Below are 22703 nucleotides of genomic sequence, written 5' to 3'. Positions count from 1 at the left end.
CCTCACACAGATCTTCTGCTTCGCTCATGTGACTCCAGATATGGGTACCATCGTGGTCCGGTTCTACCTGCTCCTCCCTTCACATACAGCTTTTTTTAGACAATAACAGTAAAAATCTGAGGTGGGGGGGTGAAATGATGGGTGTACTCCTGCGGCTGTGACTTGAAGGGACCTCGCGACTGTATTGAACACGCTCAAAAATATTCCTGAACAAAAATGAGAAATAAGCCTTCGCCATGTCCGTCCGGTCGTCTTTCCCAACAGCTTCTGCACGTGAACTTTGAGGAGATTCTCACTATTTCTAAGGAAAAAAATTCTCAATTATCTCACTTATCTCGCACATTTTCAAAACACTTGCCAGTCAAGTGAAGCAGAATTTCTTTCCACGCCGACAACAGTCGTGGAATATTTATATCCGGTTGAACTTACAAGTGAAAATTCCTTCCAGCTACTTGTAAGTTGCTTCCAGTGAGATGGACACTCAACTTGTATTACTTTGCTGTTGCCACTGACAGGAGTTCAGTACGCGTGTTTATCTGAACTATATAAGTAAAGTTAAAGTTAAAAGTTTAGCTAAAGTCTAAATAACTCTTAAGAGGACAGAAACCAATCAGGAGACCGACACGTACGGCTTCGTGCTCATCGTGCCGCTGGATAACGCGACGAAGATTCACCAGATTCACACATTCGTAGGTGGAGTTTCACGACGAGAAACACGGAGGCAGAGCAAAAAACGTATTAACACGGAGCCGATTTAGTTTGAACGTTCAGCCCTTCGCGGTCGGGATTTTGAGGTGAAGACATGGAGGCTGGAATGAATGAGCGTGCTGTGGCTGCGGTGCATATGACGTCTCTTCTCCCCCCCCTCCAGCGGATCAGCACTGCGAGCGGCGACGGCAGACACTACTGCTACCCGCACTTCACCTGCGCCGTGGACACAGAGAACATCCGGCGGGTGTTCAACGACTGCCGGGACATCATTCAGAGAATGCACCTGCGGCAGTACGAACTCTTGTGATGGGAGACCGTCTCCGTCAGCCTTCTGTATTTTTTTTCTTTTTTTTTTCCTCCACCATTCTGCATCCTTGACGAAACCTTCCTCCTCCTCCTCCTCCTCCTCCTCTGCTTCATCCTTCTCCCTCACTCCTCACCCCCACAAAAGAAACCTTCGACGACCCCTGACCGCCCCTCCTGTCGAGGACTATGAAGTACTACTGAAGTGTGTCAAATCCTCTTCCTCTTTTTAACTTCTTAGCTTTTTATACTTTTTTTTTTTTTTTCTTCTTCTCTGAGACCGATTCACCCCCATTTTACTGATGTTGAAAGGAAGGCTGGGGAACAAAAAAAATGGTTGCGTGCCGCTTGTTTTTCGTTTTTTTTTTTTTTTTTTTCCTTTTTTCTTTTGATCCTTCCTGTTGAATGCCTTGATTTTTGTCATTCCACTAAGCCTTGGGCTACCTCCTTTTATTTTTTAGGTTGTTTTTTTTGCCCCTTTGTGTCCTTCTGGTGTTTTTTTTTTTCTTCTCTCTCTCTCTCTTCTTTTTAAACTTTGTCATTGGACCTGGACTGGAGGGTGTGTGGATACATAAAACACACCTGCAGGACCTCAGTGTAGAGGCAGCGTGTGTGTGTTTGTGTGTGTGTGTGTGGTATGAAGAAAAGGGGGAATGCCATGTGAGCGAGAGAGCCTGTTTGTGTGTGTGTGTTTATGAGTGTCACCTGCTGGTTGAAGCAGGCATCACCACCATGAACTTGCCCTTTGTTATTTTTGGTTGTTTTTTGCCCTTTTGCCCTTTTACCGCCCTCCGACCTGCTTCTTCTCTCCGCATCGGAAGACGACCGGCCGGAGGGCAAACCGAGTGGATGAAGAGATAAATGCACTTTCCATCAGGTTCCTTAATGATTTTGATGTTTTTTGTTTTGTTTTTGTTTTTTTTTCTCCAGAGGAAGCATACACACAATGTAGCATCACGATATTTATTACCCTGTCACGTTAGCTTGCTGAGCTGCGGGGTGGACCGAGCGGCCGAGAGACGAGTGGAGCGGAAGAGTAAAAGCGGGATGTTGGGGGTGGGGGGGGGCACAATGACACAAAGATGAATTTAGATGAAGGAAAAGGGACTGAGCTCTCTGCACCTTAGCCCTGCTGCCTCCACGGACTCGGACCTGCCTCCTTTTTTTTTTTTTTCACACAAACCATCCTTTTAGCTTAGAGATACTGGTGGGGAGGAGGGCAGGGGAAGAGAATCTATTGGTTTTCTCTTTTTTTTTCTTTTTTCTGTTTTCCTTCTTCTTTTAGGGCGGGGCGGGGTTATTTTTTTTGTTAACTTGTACACTGTGCAAGGTTGAATTATCCTGTACAGACTGTAAAATGTAATATTATTTTGTACAACTTAATTGAAAGAAAAACAAATCTACTTGTAGATCTTTGTGCCTTGATTATGGCTGTACCTGTAAATGAGCTCAGATGTAAGTATGTTTTCGACTGCGCTGTACAGCTTGATGTCAAACTCTATCGGCAGCGAACGACTGCAGGTAGGGGACTTTCTCTGTAGAGTTTAGTTTTTTCTGGTTTATAAAAAAAAAGGAAATGCTGTTTAGTAAAAAATAAAAAAATAGGGAAAAAATCCTAAAAACCTGTATACATTATGCAAATTAACCACTTACCTGCAGTGAAGACCAGATGTTGCAGCGCCATGCCTTTTTTGTTTTATTTTTCCTCCTTTTATTATTATTATTCTTATTCTTATTATTAATATTATTATTATTATTATTTTGAATTTCACAGCTTTAAACAAACATTGGAAATCCATTGAAAGTGTCCAAATTGCAACCTGGTGTTGTTTTAATAGGAACCAACGTTTTTTCGATATGAAGTGTGTCTGAGATCTGTACTGATGTGCGTGCCTGTGCGCATGTGTACATAAAACAAACATAGACTCACAGACGCATCGTGTGTGTGTGTGTGTATGTGTGTGTGTGTGTGAGAGAGAGTGTGAGCGAGCGTGTGTGTGTGTGTGCGCGCGCGTGTGAGAACAAAGTGCGTGTTGTGTAAAATTTTATAAATGTATGTACATGTAAATTTATAGGTCTATATAAATATATATGTACAATTATACATGTTTAATTATGTGTGTGCCTAGGTGTACATACCTATGTATGTATACGGTAAATATGTATACATACACACATAGGAAAGCATGTTTAGAATGGAGATGAATAAATGAGAGCGTGCAATATTAGTAATTCTTTGGTCCTTTGGAGCCATACCCAATGGCACAGGCACTATGAATGTGTGAGCAGCACCCAACGAGACAAGCTCTTCTCCTTGTACAAACAGCATCAGCCTTTTCTTCTGCTACAGTACACGTCTATCCCCAAAAGAGAGTGAACTGACTGGAGGTGCAAAAACCTTGTTTGGCCTGGGAGGATGATTAAATGACATTTTTATTTTCTTTAAATAAAGAGGCACATTAGAGGACTTTGCTTTATTTCTATCTTGGTGTCCAGTTGTGTTCGGATTTCAGGTACAACTTCTTCGCCGTGTTTTCTGATTCCGTTCGTGGCGGGATGCCGCGAGTCGCCGTGATGTCGGGCTTCCAAATCCCGGGCCTGTGTGTTTTTGAGATTTGCCTCTGATCTTCAGCACTCCTAATTCACATGAATGGATCATTGTGGAGATCTTATGAGGCCTGATGATGACTCATTTGTTTGAATCACGTATGCTGGAGCACGGGCTCAGGAAACCAGACTGGGAAATACTGCTCATCTAAAAAAAAAAAAAATCTATCTTGATTTCCTCTTTAGGGCACCACGCGGAGTACTGGCCATTTCCTGGTGCTTTTCAAATGTACAACAAACAACTGTTATATCATATCTGAAAAAAGAACTCTCCGATTAATGTTCCTCACCAGGGTCGGTTTATGCATGAAGGACAGCAAATTTAAAGATGGGACAAAATGTGAAAGTAACGGCTTTGAGGAAAAAGTTTTAAATATGTTGGGTTTTTTTCCATTCTGTGCCCCACATAGGACTCCCTGAGTAATGAATGAATGAGTGATTTCACACTGTGATGAAACGGTTTCTTTGTCCAGACTTTTAAGGCCTCTCGCTCCAGTTTATGAGACCATCTTCACTAAAGGCACCGGAAAAGTAACAATTCCTTGAAAGAGGCGCGGCCGTTTTTTCGTGTAAAATGACATGAAGCGTACGTTTTAAAAGCCTTTATGTCTCAACAGGCTAAATAGCATCATATATGGGGGGGACCTCTAAATCCGCCCCGTTTACAAGAGTGTCTGCTTCACTTTTAGTCCACGTGGCTACTGTTTCTCACCGTCACTCTCACTATTACCCAAAACTCTCCGTCTGCCCCATCTAGTTGCGTCTTTATATATTTGATTTGCATGAAAATGCAAATCTTTCCTGTCCTTGTCCCGTTCATGCATTATGGAAAAAGATATTAAGGTGGCATAATAGTTAACACAATCCCATCAGACCTTTTATGAAGCGAAAACATTACTTGATGTATCTTTAAGTGCAGTAATGTAGCATTGGTGCTTAGTTTATAAAATCCCAAACCCGTGTTTAATGGTTTGCGACGACTTCCTGCCGCTTATCAAGATACTGCATGCAACAGTTGTGGTTATCAACATGTGTTTTTGCACACTTCATACTGTAATATACATAAAAAAAACACCAAAACAAGTAAAATCAGGGCTACCAATGCTAATTGAAGTTTATATAAAATTAGGTTAAAATGAAGTCAACTTTTCAGAATAGTGTATATGTTTGTATTAAACCTGACTAAGAACTAAAGGCAGAACTCCTATAATATTGTATAAAAAAAAAAGTTGAAGAAAGGAAAGTTTAAATTGAGTCTCATTATCTATATAATATTTGAGGCTTTGTCTGAGGAAACCCGCAGTAAAACATCACATCTTTTTACCCACGTTCTGGTTTTTGGATGACCTCCCACTGTGGCCATCACACACCCCCTCTTGCTCGCCGCTGCAGTCGAGACACTCTCCAAATGCAATTTAAGACTCGATTTTTATTATATACAGCTTCATCAGAAACGTTTCCACAATTTGGCAAAAAAAAACCCTCACAAACATTTGGCACAGAAAGTCAGCGATCACTATTTTCCGGATATGCGTCATTAAAAACAACGAGGCGAACCTGGATGGATGGTGTGACATCAACGACAGAAACAAACAGTGCTCGGAGTGAGAAACGATCGGTGGGGTCACGTACGGGTCACAGGTAACATCGGAAGAAGGAAGGAGGACATAAAGCACTCACGTGTTTCTAACTGAACTTTACCACTTAAATCAGACCAGGGACACTTAACTATTTACATATGTACTTGTTTCGTTAGTCCGAGTTGATGCCACACATGTGCACTTCATCCACGCAGTTAAAAAGTCTCTCTTCTGTGAACTAAAGCCTTCCCGAAACTGCACTTTCCACCTGTATTGCACTGCAAAGAGGTCTGAAAAAAACCCGAAAGAGGCTCTTGTCACAGGCCCTAACCTCGCTATTGCCATCGTTGACACCACTTCTGAGTTCCTTAAAGTCATTTAAAATAAATATTCAAGTCCTTCACAGTGCCGCAAAAAAAACCAAACTCCAACAAACATTTGGACAAACAAATCAAGGTCGTATGAAAGGATTTTTTTACGGGGGTCTCCACATTGAGTCACCTCCAGTGAACCTGTGGCTCTGCGCCAGAACGCGGTGCACTCTGGGTAATGCAGTTTCACAGATACTTGTGCTTCCCCAGCAGGCAGAGGCTGAGGCACTGGAGCAGGCCTTTCATCCACAGACAGTGAGCCAGGAACAGCAGCAGCAGGCACGCTCCCGCCGAGCAGTAAACGCCGATCACCGTGCTCTCCTCCGGCAGGAAACACTTGGACAGGGTGTAGCTGCTGGGTGACACCGTCGCCTGCAAAGGGGGTGGGGGGGGGGGATCAATTGGAGCAAGAAGGGGGGGATTGCATGTTAAGAGGCGACAGTCACAAAAGATGGCTGCTTTGAGCTCCATCAACCACTAGGGGGCCTTCATACATCACAAATTTAATATTTGAGACTTACATTCACCAATTAATCTCATATTTATGTTTGTTTGGGAGTCTTTTTTTTTAACAGAGAGAGAACATGTAAACTCCTCATAGGACGGCCCACGATCCCAATCCAGACTCACAATGAGACATGAGTTCTAACCAATACAAAGTCCAAATATCAAAGTTTTCTTTGAACTTTTACCATTTGCTTGTGGTTTAGTGGGCGACATTGGAGCCTCTTGTGACCCGATTTTGCCCCACGGGCCTTTTGTTTGACAGCCCTGGTGTACCACCTTTTTTTTTCTTTTTTTTTGTCAAGAGGTCTCTTTTAATGCAAATTATGTAAAGAAAATCTATGTCTGTGTTTTCAAACACTGAATCAACATGAGAAAAAAAAATCTGGTACAAATTAGATATGAGATCTATTTAATGTCCTGTAAACTGAAAAAAAAGGGCATCCAATTACTAGTGCTTCATGACTTTGAGTCAAATATAGAAGATGGATGGAGGAAATGAATGTTAGAAAATGAAGAATATGTACTGGAGCAACCTGCATTTGTTTACAGGAAACATTGTTTTTGCTTACTTCTCGCCATGTTAGTACTATAATTGATTTTTGAAGAACCAATTATATGAAAATATCCAATAATGTAATCATTTTGGCCTTTTTCAGTGTAATAATACCCATACTATGACAACATGCCCATAACTAAATAACTTGAATATTTGATCCATTATCATAATATCAGTTGGCGCGTTTGTTTGTTCACGTCAGATTGTTTGATGATCACACGTCACCCGGCTTCAGGCGTTGCTGTTGGTGCCGCCACTCACCAGGATGAAGCTGGGGTTGTTTCTATTCCGCCAGCTGAAGGACGGCACGCTGATTTCTGGGTACTTGTTGTCATGGAGAACCTCACATCCGCTATGGGTGTGTCCACTCAGGATGAGGCGCGGCTTAAACCACTGCAGCAGCTGAGGAGTATAAACCAACATGTGTCTTAAGCTCTGGTTGCTGGTCTCTTACATCATTGGTTTCATCATCGACATCTCTTATTTGATTTCTTTACTTATACATCACTACTTCCTCCGGTGCTCCACTTCAATGAAACGTCTTCAGACGTCAATGTTGTGGTGGCAGTGGAGAGACTCACTCACCCTCTGTGAGGCCTCCTTCGACAACACGTCGTACTTCTCTCTGAACAGAAGGTGACGCTCTTCAGGAGGTGCGGCATCCTGCCCTGTGCAGCCTGCATCGCTCACTCTGTACAGAGGATAGTGCTGCAGGGGGAAAAAAAAACCACCAAGGGGGGACATTTTTACAATTTTGACTAGAATTTTTTGACTGACAGCGAATGTGAAATTTGCCAATTAGAATGATTGAATTAACTATGAATTTGATTTCCTTATTTTTGTTAGTGTGCCTGGGTTTTTCTCGGTGTACTCGGCTTTCATCCCACAGAACAAAAACATGTGTCTGAGGCCAATTGTAAATTTATACGAGTTGGACAAAACAGTGTCGAAGATGGATGGACAGCCTGAAGTTGATAGTCTTTCCTTCACAGACTGATCTGATAATCAGCTCATTCCTAATCAAAGTTTTATGTTTTCTCCACTGACTGAAACATTCCGATCTGTATTCCGATTGAGAACACCGCTGAAGACTTCCAGAAGGATTTAAGTCTATATAGACATTTTTTTTTTTAACTCAGTTCTACACTTTCAAGCAACAAATCAAATCAAATCAAACTTTATTTATGGAGCACCTTTCATACAGAAAAAAAACATGCAACTCAAAGTGCTTCACATAAAATAAAAATAGAAAAAAATAGAAATAAAATAGAAACACCCCCACCCCAACAAACTGGTTTAAAGGACACAAAGTTGTGTTTTCTGACTCTCAAATGTCACAAATAGTTTTAAAAAGTATGTCTTGCAAAAATAATTTATCAACATTTGAGTTTTGAAATGTTCAGTTTTCAAATACATTAATGAGAGGGTGAATCAGGTAAGACACACATTTCTATAGTTGTATCTCACACACACACACACACACACACACACACACACACACACACACACACACACACACACACACACACACACACACGTATATGCAGGGTTACCTGCCCGCATGCCGAAGTGTCCTTGGGCAAGACGCTGAACCCTAAACCGCTCCCATTGGAGTGACAGTGCCTTGCATGGCTGCAGCCTTCATTGGTGTGTGGATGTGTGTGTGAACGTGAGGCGAGTTCATTTACCATTTACAATGCTACTCAAAAAAAAAAAAGAGCAAAATTCTGCGTTGCTTTTCTTTACATTGTAACAAATCCTCCTTTACACATTCTGTTTAGCAACTTGTGGTTAAATTACAGTGATATAATCTACAGATCTGCTTCAACAACTCTCCTCCACAAGCTGGATGTTATTTCCCCTGCTGCTGCTGCTGCAATCTGCTTCATGACTGGAGCTCCACTCACCACTGCTGCCTGGATTCCTGATAACGTGACCCCTCTCTTCACGGGCGCAGACAAACTCACTGGTTTCATTTCACTTAAAAAAAATCAAAAAAAAAAATCTAGAAGATTCATCACCAGGATTCATCACCAGTCAACCGAGAGCCGGCTCTGAACCACACACGGTCTGTTGTCCACCTTTTTTGTGATTAAGCATGGATTTAAATAGACTTGGCTTTGGTACGTTGGGACCTTGAGGGTGGGTCTACTGCACCCGGAGCAGTGGGAGAAGCAGTGCACTGTGTTGATGAGCTGCTAAAAGGTAATAAGTAAAGTAGTACATTAAAAAAAAAAAAAATGAATTAATCATCCACGATGTGAGAATTCTTGTGCAAATGTGACCGGGTTCCTTGTTTCATCCCGTGGAGTGAATAACAGCTCCAGCTGCGTGGATCGCAATACTACCTCGCTAAAAATGGGCACTCAATCAATATTTAATTCCGGAGAGTTTAAGTTTATTTTAGCCTTCCTGATTGAATCAAAGAGAGATTACTTTATGCATAATTAAAGTGTGTTGAGTCAAATCTGAGAAGCCTGTCTGAAAAGGTGTCCTTTAGTTATAGAGATAGAAAAATAAAATTCTCCATCGTGTTCAGTAAGTAGAATTTGAGACATCTTTGAGTATCATTTAAGTATCTTGAGGCTGGGAGAAGTGGCTGAGAATCAAAATAGGGACCTTTCAATACTTTTATTTTCACCTTTGTGTAATTGTCGTTTGCTCTGTTTTCTTCTCCTTCGACTGGGATTTGAAGCCGAATCATGACCGGCGGGAGACAAATAACACACTTCTAAAAGTGTTTCTTTCAGAATCAAATGGGAGCATTTAAGGTTTGAACCATAAATGTTTTATGGAGGCTGTTATCCAAATGTTGCTATCGAGAGTCCAATGTACAACCCACACTCCTCGTTTAAAGTTTAGCCGAAGCTCAATCAAAACCTCGGAAGTCCACAAATCAGAGTGAACGCCTTCCGAGCTTCTGTTCCGCTTTTCTTTGGCCGGAGCTCAGACGATTTCCGGCCCGCCGAAGCCTCGCATTAACGTCTGAATGAGGTCTGCACAGTGAAACTCTGTGTACCTGTAACATGATGGGGGGCGAGGGAGGATAGAGCTGCGAGCCGTCGCAGCTGTCCGTCACTCCGCTGCTGGACTGCGAGCTCTGCAGTGGAGAGAACATGAAGAATTCATCAGCCGCCTTGTCCGCAAACTCACTACTCATCCTGGAACATCTTTCGACATTTTTATTTCATATCTCTGGGCCCCGGCTGCTTTCTGACGGGCGGCTGCCGTTGGCAGGAAGAAACAGATGCAATCGGCTGCAACTTCGGTCACACAAGAACACGTTTGTTTGAGGTTAAAGGTCATATTGGTACAATACCGTCCCCAGATGACAACGCCGAGGTAATAAACCGCATGCATGCTGGTAATAAGTAATAAAAGAGAAGAACTTTATCACCCCTGCAGGAGTGGCTGTCGATATCTTTCTACTTATCATGACGACAGTGTCTTTACCAGCTCAAAGGGAGGAGCACACACAACCATTATTTGTTCTTCCCTCCTGGTTGACAACTTCTTTAATTCGATGCTTCCTCCATTTAAGCTTAAATGTCTGTTTTTGGACTTTAGGCGAGTGGTACAGTGAAAACATATAAACTCCACACAAAAATAGTACAGATTCAAACCCAGGCTTTGTTTTTTTTGCAGTGAAGCACAAGGGAAACCACTGCACCACACTCATCCAGCGTAGATCGCCTCTGTCCGTCCAAATGAATGAGCATTCAGAGTAAATCTTACACACTTGGTTTGCAGTCAACAACAGTGATTCGAGGATTTTACAGGGAACGACCTGAATCGAAATGTGGCTGTAAATCGGGGGTGTCAAACACGTTTTTTTTTTTAGTTCAGGGGCCACACACAGCCTAACTTCATCTACAGTGGGAAAATAGTGCCACAATAACCTTTAAATATGAAACGACAAAGTTTTTCTTTGCTGTGGTGCAGAGTATACGTGATGAAGATGTCTATATTTTCACAAAATGAAACAATCACGACTGAAAATGACTGCCTCAACATATTATAAAGTCAATTGTAACAATACCTTCTGGTGCAAAATGCAGTGACCTCATGGTTTCAGTGTTTTGTGAGTTCACAAAGCACAAAACTCTTGCGAGCTGTTTCTGGTGCGCTGAAGACACAGTTTGTGATTGACCAATGAGAACACAATAATAAATACGATGTCGCGTGCAAATAGAGTCAAGCACACTTGGTTAAACCGTGCTGTGATTCATTATTGTAACGCTCCAAAAACAAAAGCATTTCATTTGTTACAGTGGATGTTAACCTTCCTCACAGCTGTCCTTTGTCTCTCAGTACATCTCGTTCCTCTGCTCAAATTCCTTATATCGTGCTTGCTGGTAAATCCACCTTCATAATATGAGGTGCCAAGGTGTCGTTGTTCACACTTCTTGGGGTGATTGTTGGTGCGACTCGTTCTTATCAGTGTGAAAGTTTCTTTTTGTGGGAAAAAAACAAACAAAACAATGCAGGCGGCACAGACAAAGTGCATCTAGAGAAATGAATCCAACTTAAAACACGACAGGCCCCAGAGCCTGGTCTGTGATTTTACTTTATAAAAAAAAAAGAGAGAGCTATGTGAGAAGACAAGACAGAATACATGTGTGTGAATGACAAGGAATCATAGTTTATGATCAGATGATATACATAATAAATATAATAACTAACTCAGCTGTGACCGTCTTTGTCTATTTCATCACGCGTGTGAAGTCACCAGGTAGGAAATATTTCAGGCTGTCGATCGATTCACATTCAAAACCCCGTTTTACACATTCTGTGAATGAATCACACTTTTCTTCCAGATTTAACATTCTGTCATTTGGAATTTGCTGAGCCTGAACTCAGAGTCCATGGGAGCATATTCTCGTGCAGTTGAGTCAGTCTTTTGCCAACTGCTCTGCATATGTGTTGCAATAAATCAACGATGTTGTGCAGCCCTGCAGTGGATTGGGAACCTTAAAGCTAAAAATTTTTTATTGCAAATTCACAGCCATCGAATATCAAGGAAAATAATTATTTGAAGAATTTACAGTAAAAAAAATTGTGAATAAATCTGACTGTCACGTAACATAGGTCATAGTCACGTTCACCTATTAATACATAAACAAAATAATAAATTATTTAGAAAGTAATAAATAGTCACATGAGATATCTGCGTACATGTTTTTGGTGTGTGGTTGTATGTGCATTTAATAGGATTCATTTATTTTACAAATTACAAATATTTGTGTTTAAAGAACTTTACATGCATGAACTAATTTCAGCTTATTTGCATTATAGAAATCTTATTTGATATTTATGGTCTTTAAATGATACTTTTTGTTGCTGTACAATTTTACTAATTATGTAATAGAAAACTAGAAAATCTTGTTTTAAGTCTTTCAAGCACGTTGAAGGGAGTTAAATGCAGCTTTGTTTATTGATTTGCTTAAGAATTTGAATGTGTTTGACCTCCCTGCTGACGGTTCGGTGTTTCTACGCACAGGCTCGACATGATTTTGATGTTTCCCTGATAAATGTCACATTCAAATGAGGTTCTCTGCACAGCCTCTGCATGACCCATTTATTCAAATACAGTGATGGGGGGGGGTTTGTGTGTTTTTTTTTTTTCTTCTTTTCAGGCATGTTTCTGCAGAGAAACGAGTTCTGGATTGAGACACACTGAGTAAGATGGTTACATGTATCCCACTGGGTGCTGAAAACCTGCTTCATGTGTTAAAAAGAAAGAAAAAAAAAACATCTGCTACAGGCACAAGACTGAGCCCCCCCCCCCCCCCCCCTTCACCACCACCATTTCAACATTTCAGTATGTTGGAGCCGCTGTCAGTTTATGCAACTGATTCCAGAAAATCCCCCCACCTGAAGAGAACAGTTGAGGTCCCGGGAGAGTTTGATCAGCTCCTTCTCCACCGACTGGCAGATGGGACAGCCGTCACCGTGCAGGGCCACGCTGTTCACCAGCAGGAAGCTGAGGGGAGACGGGAGAGGAGGGAGAGGCTCACTGAAGCTGCAGAAACACACCAGATTTATTTTCATCCCGGCTGTTTTTGGAATTTTAATCATTTTTAAGCAATGGCAGATTTTACTCGCTGGGATGAGACCGACACAGACAACGTCACCAGCTTTCAGGTAGATGTACTGGGCTGAGGTTGTATGCAGGGGTAATATATAATTCTGCTTTTTTTGGGGGGTAATCATGTAATACCAGCCTGTAAGCGACTACAGATTTATTCTACAGCAGTAAAAAAAAAACAAAGAATAAAACCCCAGCTCCATACATACAGCCAGTGTTTAGTGAAATCTTCATTCAGCATAAAGAAGGTCTTCAGGTGGAGGAAGGGATGTTGTGGACCCATCAAAGAGGCCTGATCCCATCACGGTCAAGTTCGACTGGGTTTACATGTCGACACACAACGATCTGAACCATCAGTGTTTTTACTCTATAAAAGGTTTCAAACCAACCTTCAGTGCAAACTGCATCATATCACTCCGGTCCTCAAAACACCACACTGGATTCATTTTTATTAGCTTAAATTTGAGAATTTCTGACTTTTTATTCTTAAGTTTTAATTGGCTTTTATCTTTTAAACGCTGCTCGTGTATGGACACTGCTATACAAAATAAACTTGCCTTGTAGGTCTGTGCAGAGAAGAAAAACTGGTCACCGCACACGTTCTTCTTCTGCTGATTCACTTTGCCATTTGTGTTAAAAATAAACTCTTCACCAAAGCTTTTTGCACAGTATTTATAAGCCATTTACTTTTATTTATTTTTTTTCTGTCCAGATGATAAATCTTATTTCTAATAGCCTTTACATTTTTTTTTTTTGTGGAAATATCTTCGTCGCCCACCTTCTGATGACGTCTGCCTTGTATTTGATGTTTCACACAAAAACCTTCTGAGAGATTTCAGCCTGTAAAGCAGTGAGTGAGAGGCAGTCGGCTGAGGGCGTGAGGTCGAGAACGCTTAACGGAATTGAAAACATTTTGTTTACCGATGACGAATGAAGACAGGGACTATTTTGAATAGACCATAACACAAACACTTTTCACATCTCGGGGGCAAATTCCATAATCGCATGCTAATTTCAAATTGAATGTTTTTTGGACTGTGGGAGAAAACAGGACAAAATGCACTGGAAGACCATGCAAAGTGCCAACGGAACGTAGCACTAACCACGACTCCATGTCTCTATAATTCAAAGTACAAGAGTAACATTGTTTGTCTAAAAGTCCTCTTTTATCCGTAGGCTGTTTCAAAGAGGATTAAGTGATCTTGTTCAAACATTTTAAGAGTGAGCAAGAACGAGTAAATCATTTCTATACTATGTACTTACTGTAGTTTACACTTAAAGTCTTCCAAGGCGTGGAAAAAAAAGAAGTCTTTAACAGGTCTCTGGGCTGTTTTGAGGTTTTGGTGAAAACTGAAGGGATTAATCCTGCTTGTACACGTGTGTGTTTTGCTCCAGTCTCTTGTGTTCCAAAGATGGAAACACAAATACTCACATTACTGTAATCAGGTATGAATTTGTCCAACTCTTATTTGTTTTTACGTCTTCCTTGGAGTTCACTTTGGCTGATGCATTTGTAGAAACACTCGCTTTAAACCAACCCTGACCTTGAAACGTGCCTTCACAGGAAGTACCATCTTTTTTTTCTGTCGAGGCAACAACGAGGCGCGAATCTCTAAATTGACGATGCGACTACTTTAGGAGATGGATTTAGAATAACACACTTAGCTGTTACGCAACATTAACTTACACTCATGATTACTACTCGCTGAGCCTGTTCTGACCTTCACCAAAGGGAAGTAACATGACTGTGACGAAGCGATGCGCTTTGGACACTTCATGACTTCAGTTTAAAAATCTACACCCACAACTTCAACTCTTATTCAGACCTTCTGATATGTCACCAGCTAAAAAGTTGACTTTTTCAACAAATAAAGTAACCGCGTCATATTCCCAGCTTATGACAAAATGTAAGTTTTATACACGTCTTTATCTTTGAATATAAATGTTTTACGCGGCTAAACTGAACTGAATACCAGCAACTACTTCTACTTTTACGCGCATCCTGATATAGCCCCGTATTCTATACAGTGGTGCAGTGGATGGCACTGCTGCGACACACTGAGATGGTCCCGGGTTCAGGCCTGGGTGCACTTTGCAATCACACGTCACTCACTTGACTCCCTTCTTGGTGACGATCCTGGTGGAGGAGGCGTTGAAGACCTTCTCGAAGCGCTGCAGCTTGAACCAGTCCATCCTGCGGGGAGACACCACGTGCTCGTCACCCTCTGCACAAAACAACCAGGCTGCAACAGTCTGTCACGTCTGTCTTTCCGTCGCTCCGCCGTTACATAAGAGCTGTTGCCCATCTCGCTTGCTGCCGCCGCACCGGTTGAACCCAAGCTCCTATGAGTTGCTGCACGCTTGCATGATCCCACATTTCTGCATCACATGCATCAAAGAATGAACTGTGGGGCGATTTTATGCTGCACTTCGTGTTTCATTCCCCTTGATAAATTTAGAAAGAGACTCTCCGACATGATGAATTATACATACAGAGGGTGGACACAATTGATGTCGCTTCTCTGCAATTGAAGGTACAGTAACCATGCTACAAAAACTAACAAAACAAAACAACAACAAAAAAGACTCGTCAAGATGAAACTACATAAATGACCATATTTGACACTTTAGGCCCAATTTTAAAATAATGTATTTGTACAACTTTCTAAAAATAAAAATGCACATAATTCGAATGAAGAGAATAGATCCAGTATTTCAATATAGATTGCTCTTTGCTATCGATTTAAAGGGCTTTTATTTCGACAACCCGTTCATATCAATTGCTGCTCAGCAAAATGGAGTATTCTAGTCTCTAAACACAAATTGGAGAAGAAAAAAAATGGCACAAATTATTTATGTGATCCACAATAAAACAGAAGATGTCTTTCAAACCTCAGACTGGTACTTTTCTGATGGTTTGATCAGATGTAAAGAACACTGTGAATAAAAGTACTAAGATCCAGAGATTGTAAGCAAATGCAGTTCATTGCCCAATCAGATTGATGTCTGATAACTTTCTTTTTTTTTTTTTTATGGTGCAAGCTCACTTACTTCCTCATACACTACTTTGAGGAAGCTGGAGTCTAATGATAGTCTATTTGTTTGGGACTATTTTTAGTAGTAATAATACACATTTGATGCTCTGCAGGAGGTGAGCAGAAGGGCTGTGCGTGTGGGGCTGGCAATAAAAGCACCACAGACATTATTTGTACTGATGTTTCGATGGGACTTGCTCGAAATTGCAAAGTGAAGATTGCAAATGTGAACTGGATGTTTGTAGGTTCAAATCCCACCGCTGTGCGTTCTAAAGCCAGACCCTCAACCCAGCAGCTGCATCAGGAAAAGGCAGATCCCTTCTTGATTTAACCGAGACGTGAGCAGCCAAACGTGCACCAACAGAAATATATCAAATTATAATGGGCCAGGATCTTTGTTTGAAAGCATCTTGTTCCTTGTGCAGCATCAGAGCACGCAGTGTCCTGGGCTTGAGGCGTGACTACGTTCACTGTCACATTTCAACACTCATTGACTTGCATGTCAAGTATTTCAGTGAAGCTTATGTAATGTGGACACTTGTTTTGTTCGATTTTGTCATCTTGGTTTCTTAGTAGAGTGAGGAGTGCGCCAAAAACTTAATGCAAACCAGGCAACCAACAACAGGATTATAAATGAATTTTAATCAAACAACTTCAGGTCTGTCAGGTGGGAGGGTGTGTCACAGTCTGTACGTTATCACTCTGTCCATGAACCCTGTGCAGCTTTACGAGAGGCAAGATCAAATCCGGTCGAACCTGCAGCATTGCATCCTGACGCGTTGAGCAATAGAGAAAACAATCAAACAATAAAGCTATAAAAAAAAAAGAGGAAGAAAGAAAGAAAGAAAGAAAAGAAAGGGCTCTTACTCATAATGAAACCCGATATCATGGTTCCCAACCAGCACGACCAGTTCTGTGTCGGTGGAGTGTCTGAACATGCGGTGGAAGCGACGCACGTCGTCTTCCCAGTGCTGCGGAGAGGAAGAACAACACAAAAACACAGCTGAAGAGGCTTCCAGCACAGGCCTTTATAATAAGGAGAGCTCCCCCAGGAAGCTCATAAGCATTAATGGGATCCCATCGGGTGGCCCAGCAGCCCCCCATGGGTGGCTGAGGCGGGTTGCTTTGATTCAGATTCAATTGTGTTCCTGCAGGGGCCGAGGCGGCACACTGGAGACCTCTAATTGCACCAGTGCTGCGGTTTTACTGTATGCTTTTTTGAAAAAAATATGACTCGGAGTGACTTCCGTGTGGCTGCTTTTCATTAGTGCAAGAAAAAAGTATGTCAACTGTCAACTTGGATTTCCTGCATAAATTGGTCATGTGTTGTGATCTTCAGGCACAACAGCAGACAAACACTGCTTCGTCGTATAGATACGGTAAAAATTGAAACTAATAACTGCACAAAATATTATGTTTTTCACGTTTTGATCGAACATGTAAACACTTGCAGGGTGTAAAAAGTATGTGAACCTAGTGGCTAAATGACCCCAGTTTTCAGTTTGTCATTGTCAAACAGCATCGGTGGATGAATGGAGAACGTTCTGCACTGCTGCCCTGCCTTGGTGTGGTCGTCCTGTAAGGATGACTGCCAGAGCGCAGAATGCTCAGTGAGTGTAAGAATTGGACCTGAGACCTGGATGTTCCACACCACTACTGCCAAAATATTCTGTGGACGGATGCAATCAAAATGGAAGTTGTTTGGGAGGAACAAGTATCGATTGCTGTCAACGACCAAAAGATGAATTCCCAAGAGTATTGAAGACATTTTTTCAGGAAAACTTAAGGCCATCTGTCCGCCAAATGAAGCCGAGCAGAGGATGGCTGACGCAACAGGACAACGACCCAAAACTGAGAAGCAAATCAACAACAGGCTGGCTTCAACAGAAGAATGACCTCAAGAGAGCGATTAGCAGCCGAATTCCAAGAATATTACTGCACTGAAGCAGCTTTGTGACGAGGAACTTTCAGAAACTCCTCCTGACTGTTGTACAAGTCTGAACTGCAGCAATGTTTGCTTCTTGCAGCCAAAGGAGGGTCAACCAGTTATTCAATACAAAGGTCCACATACTTTTTCCACACTGCACGGTGAATGTTTACATGTTGTGTTAAAAAAAACATGAAAACGTGTCATCCTTTGTGGGGTATAAGCAGATTTTTCCCTGCAACTGTATATCAATCAAATGTATGGTACTGTACTCTGATGCCTTTTGGATAACTTCTCTAAATACAGTTGAAGCCAATAGCCATGTAATCCATCTTATTATGAGCAGAATCAATACATATTGAGCTCTATCTATTTATCTATTTATTAATTACTTTATTTTAATGAACTGTTCAATTAATGGAGAAATCTAAGAACTAAATGGGAAAACATCCATCACAGAATACTCCTAGAAATGATTTCCATCAGTCTCAAAGCTGAAGCTGCCATGACGGGACTGAAACAAGAGGGACGTTTTTATGTTTTGTACTGCATTGCTGCACAATGCTCTGATTTTTTTTTTACTGATTTATATAAATCTAAATGCCTTTTTTTTTCATATTCCAAGGTAGTTTCTACACAATCTGAGCCAAGTACAAAAAGAAACAATTACCTGTTGGATCAAATAGATCGACTGACTCACATAGTCACTCCAGACAACATTGCTTTCTTTGTTTGTTTTATAAGGTTCCTCTCAAAGATTGTTGGTTCAATAAGTGTTGTATTTTATTCAAATCTAGATCAAACGAAGGCTGCAGCTCCTTCTTTAGTCAAATGCCTGTAAATCATGCTCAAATGTCAAACGCAGTGAAGATTCTGTGGTCTGATGCTGGAAGATTTGCTGGATGTTTGTGTTTTGCATCACTTTCAACTGACACAGAACACTCATATAAACAAGAAAGAGTGGAAAAAATGAACAAGCTGTTCCAGCCTGCATGGCTGCAGACCTACTTTATGTTTTTTTTTTTTTTTTCTTCAGTCAATGTAGTCATCTGAGCCCTTCCTCTTGAAAAATAAAATCCACAGAATACAAATTAGAAGAGTTGCCAGGCAAGTGATGGACTGAAGGAGGGGGAACTGACAGGGGAACGTAGATTAGTGGAGATGTTACATCGAGCAGCTCGGCTTCCTTTCTGGAACGAGGCTTCCCTTTGTGCTCCTCTTGCCTCTTTCTACGATCTGACTTGATGGATCCCATTTGACAATCCAGTAATAGATTCCTGAGAAATCCCGGGGGGACGTTTCCTCTCTTACAGCAGGATGGATGTACCAGAGGGGAGGACTGACGGGGATGCAGGCTGCAGATGTTTTTCCTCACAATCCCGCAGCCTCTGCGGGCCGACCGGTACCATATGATGGTGGTCCTGACCGGAGAGCACCGGCCTCTGCTCTGCATCCACACACTCTTCCTCATGCAACATCACCATCACCACCATCATCATCACCATTATCATCATAAGCTTTGCAGAGAGAGAGAGAGAGAGAGAGAGAGAGAGAGAGAGAGAGAGAGAGAGAGAGAGAGAGGGAGAGGGGGGGGGGGGGTGAGAATTGAACCAGGGAGCTCTGCGTTACCTTCTGCGAGCTCCACTTGCCTTCGTCGAAGATATCCCCGAGAATAAAGACTATTTCTGGCCTGAGCAGCCACAGAGCGGTCTGGAAAGCCCTCTCCATCTGCCATTCCCTGCGCGTTTTGGACACAACAAGTCAGCCTTACTGGGTTGTTTACAAATCACTCCTGCACAGCCCCGGGGCGCCGCTCGCGATACAATCACCGGCATAATAATAATAAAGATGTTATACCTCCGCAGTTTGTCGAACCAGTGTCCTCCCACGGCGCCGAGGAGGTGCGTGTCCGACAGCACCATGGCGCGGACCGCGGTGTCCACCGGCGGCCCGTCCATGTCCTCTCCACCCCGGGCATGGCTCAGCCGCGGCCAGGCGCACTGGAGGATGGTCGGGAAGTAGATGAGATACTCGCAGAAGAAGAAAGCCCCGCCGATCACCAGGACCAGCAGCAGCGCGACCATCCACCTGGCGCTGAACCTCGGCATGTCTCCGCTACTGGGCGACTCGGGAGCCCTGGAGTGGCGCACTGGCGGTGCTGATGGAGCGGTCCATGAGGCATCTTCACCCCGTCCCACACCCGCACGACACCCGGGTCAGGGCTCCGGCCGCCTGATGCTCATGATGGCACAGTGATCCGGCTCGGCTACGGAGGGTTCAGGTGATGAAAACAATCAAAGTTGAGCGATAGAGGAAGAAGAAGAATTAAAAAAAAATACACGTCCTTTTGTTCTCCTGCGCTGAGACGATCAGCAACCTGCCGATGTTCCCCAACCAGAGAGAGAGAGGGAGAGAGAGAGAGAGAGAGAGAGAGAGAGAGAGAGAGCGAGAGCGAGAGAGAGCGTTTATCCGTCAAGCTGGAGATAAACAACAACGTCAACTGCGCGTTTTCACATTAAAACCCACATCTGGACGCATTTAACATTTTCTGTGCTGATATGTGACTGTAAAGCCCGTGAATTATTAATATGTAATAATACTTGTTTAATATTCATCCTGTCTTAAATAATCTCAATAATATTTATTACGTGTTTTATAAGAATTTAGCTTGGGGATAAATAAAGTATTTCTATTCTATTCTATTCTATTCTATTCTATTCTATTCTATTCTATTCTATTCTGTGTGTGTACTACATGTACATATACCGGTGTATAACTGTAATGAATGTGTAGTTATGTACTGTTTCACAATTTATACACATAGTTAATAATAGACATTAGTTAAGAGCTGAAATCGGGTAGGAATTTAAATTTCTTTTTTTTTTTTAAAAAGGTGTAGACATGTTTTTTTTTTCTTACTTGGTTTTCAGTCAAGGCAAAGACACATTTCTACGATTTTTTTGTCTTCCTGTTCGTGTATATATGTCAAACTGATTGATATTTATGTTGAAAAATAAATTAATAAAACCAATAAATAAACTAGAACCGGCACTCAGTAGAGCGCCGACCTTCGCCAACACCATATTTGCTTGGCTACTTCTGTGCTGCACCTGAGTTATTGAATTTCAGGTCAAAATATAACTCTCCACACAAAGCATCAGTCAAATGTTGTATGCTTACTTCACTATTTGCTTGGCCAAATATTGACTTGACCTTGTGTGAGGAGGGTTTCACCATTATCTTCACTATGCAGCCTAGTTTTAGTCTCACATTTTATGAAAAGCTGTCGGGAACACAGACAAAGGAATCCCCAAGGCAAATCTGTCAAATAAACGTACCCTGCGCTTGCTAATTATTCTGATAGTTACTATCTTTAGTAATTTACTGTGTCTCATAAATGAGCAGATTGATACTGTTCCTCTTTTTTTGGTCTCATCCAGTAAAGGTAATAGAAATTAGAGGTTGTGACATTAATCCAGTAACAAGAGCTGGTCCACTTAATACATACTAGTTTAGATAGGAAAACCAGTAATATGTATTACCAGCAATACGTTTTAAATGTATCAGTTTCACTCATTTGAGGATAACAGTGATTCGTTTTATATGTTTCTGAAAATACTAATACGCAAAACAGGGTATAGTGAATGTATTGTGGACCAAAAAAAAAAGAGAAAGGTGTAACGTTTAAAAAAAACAAAAAACCGAGGACGTTTTATTGTGCAAGGGCAACCCACTTCCGGTGTTTTCGCTGTCATGCAGTCTGGTTTGACCACGTGTTTGAGATAAAGCCCTTAAAACCATCTACCCATGCACCCTTCAATCCATCCATCCATCCACTTTATCCACAGTTGGTGTCAGAGGAGGGAGCTGGAGCTCACATTCACCCACACACACACAATTTGGAGTTAATTATTAAAACTAAAACATAAATGTGATTGTGATAGTATTATGTTAAAAAAAAAAAAAGAAGAAGAGGAAAGAATTAACTAGCAATCTGATCAGCAATCAGTTAACAAATCATTGGAAAGGAGCCAACAACTATGGGACAAATGAGATTAAGCGATTAGTGGCAGAAATCTAATCAGGAGGAGACGGCTTATGCGTGCAGCTCTGTATCCACTCTGAAACTGAGGGCTGGAAGGTTTATACAACACAACCAACAAAACCGGTCTGAACACCGCGCTCTCACTGCAAGCCGGCTCGATCGGTTGGATTGGCTGTGCAGACGAACGGATGTAAAGACCTTCACCTTCATCCCAGTTTGACCCCCAGAGCAACTCCTGCGGCATTCGTTCAGTACAAAAGTAACTGGTGTGGTATGTGGAGGCCGAGCGGCAGGACAAAGGGAATACTGAAGTGTGACAGCACGATCGAAGAATGCTTTGGAGGTCAAGATTGGTTTGAGATCATGACTGGAGCCTCCAAATTTTTCACATCTCCAGAGGTGCAATAAGAGCCTGAAATGCCCTTTTATTGGCTGTGGCTGTTCGAAGCATTGAGAGTTATACAGATGCTGCCAAAAACCCAACAAACGCACGCTCTGATCAGGTTTTTTTAACTTTCAAGGTTCAACCAGCAGCTATTAAACTAAGTAGTAAAGATGTCTAATCCATTGCCTCCCAAATTTTATCGGAGCAGCACGACGCCACTGGGGGGACATAAACAAGTCAAGAACAATAACACAAGATGAATGCAATTAAAATGAAGATATTCTACAGAGGTAATGTTAATTTGTATTTCGCTCATCTGAGCGGGGGGGGGGGGGGGGGGGGCATCAATCCAGTACCTTGTGTTTGAGCTTCTCTACATTATTCCTGGAAATGTTTCTGATGTCATGCTTCTCCCACGTGTGTTAATGTGATGAGACTGCATTCCAGGGTGTGGGGAAGACCAGCTTGCATTTTGTCTGAATAGCTCACGTCACCTCCCATGTTTAGGTGGGTGAGTGGGTCCGCTGGGGGCAGGGAGGGCCTCTGACTTCAATATGTTAAGCACTCTTAATCGAATGAAAAGTGCTC

General features: G+C 42.0%; 2 protein-coding genes across 3 annotated transcripts in view; one reads left to right on the top strand and one right to left on the bottom strand.

Annotated features, from left to right (window-relative positions):
• Nucleotides 1-1057, top strand: part of LOC308135441 (guanine nucleotide-binding protein G(olf) subunit alpha) — a gene marked incomplete at its 5' end in the record, with an annotated part of 42830 nt that extends 41773 nt beyond the window's left edge. For both annotated transcript variants that reach the window (XM_080503439.1, XM_080503440.1), the window contains one exon: nt 872-1057. In XM_080503439.1, coding sequence (XP_080359565.1) covers nt 872-1018 — 147 coding nt within the window. In that variant the 3' untranslated portion in view covers nt 1019-1057. The remainder of the gene's footprint in view (nt 1-871) is intronic.
• Nucleotides 1058-5087: 4030 nt separating this feature from the next.
• On the bottom strand, nt 5088-20069 carry mppe1 (metallophosphoesterase 1). Its single transcript, XM_080504083.1, has 9 exons — nt 19543-20069; nt 19315-19423; nt 16626-16729; nt 14837-14917; nt 12510-12618; nt 9655-9735; nt 7221-7343; nt 6897-7037; nt 5088-5944 (listed from the first exon to the last, which is right to left on the bottom strand). Exons 1-9 carry the CDS (start codon nt 19791-19793, stop codon nt 5759-5761), a joined length of 1185 nt encoding a protein of 394 aa, XP_080360209.1. The 5' UTR covers nt 19794-20069; the 3' UTR covers nt 5088-5758.
• Between the last annotated feature and the right edge of the window lie 2634 nt (nt 20070-22703).

Source organism: Blennius ocellaris, assembly GCF_963422515.1.
Source record: "Blennius ocellaris genome assembly, chromosome: 10".
In the NCBI taxonomy this organism is placed as follows: Eukaryota; Metazoa; Chordata; class Actinopteri; order Blenniiformes; family Blenniidae; genus Blennius; species Blennius ocellaris.
This window is presented reverse-complemented; position numbering and strand designations above follow the sequence as displayed.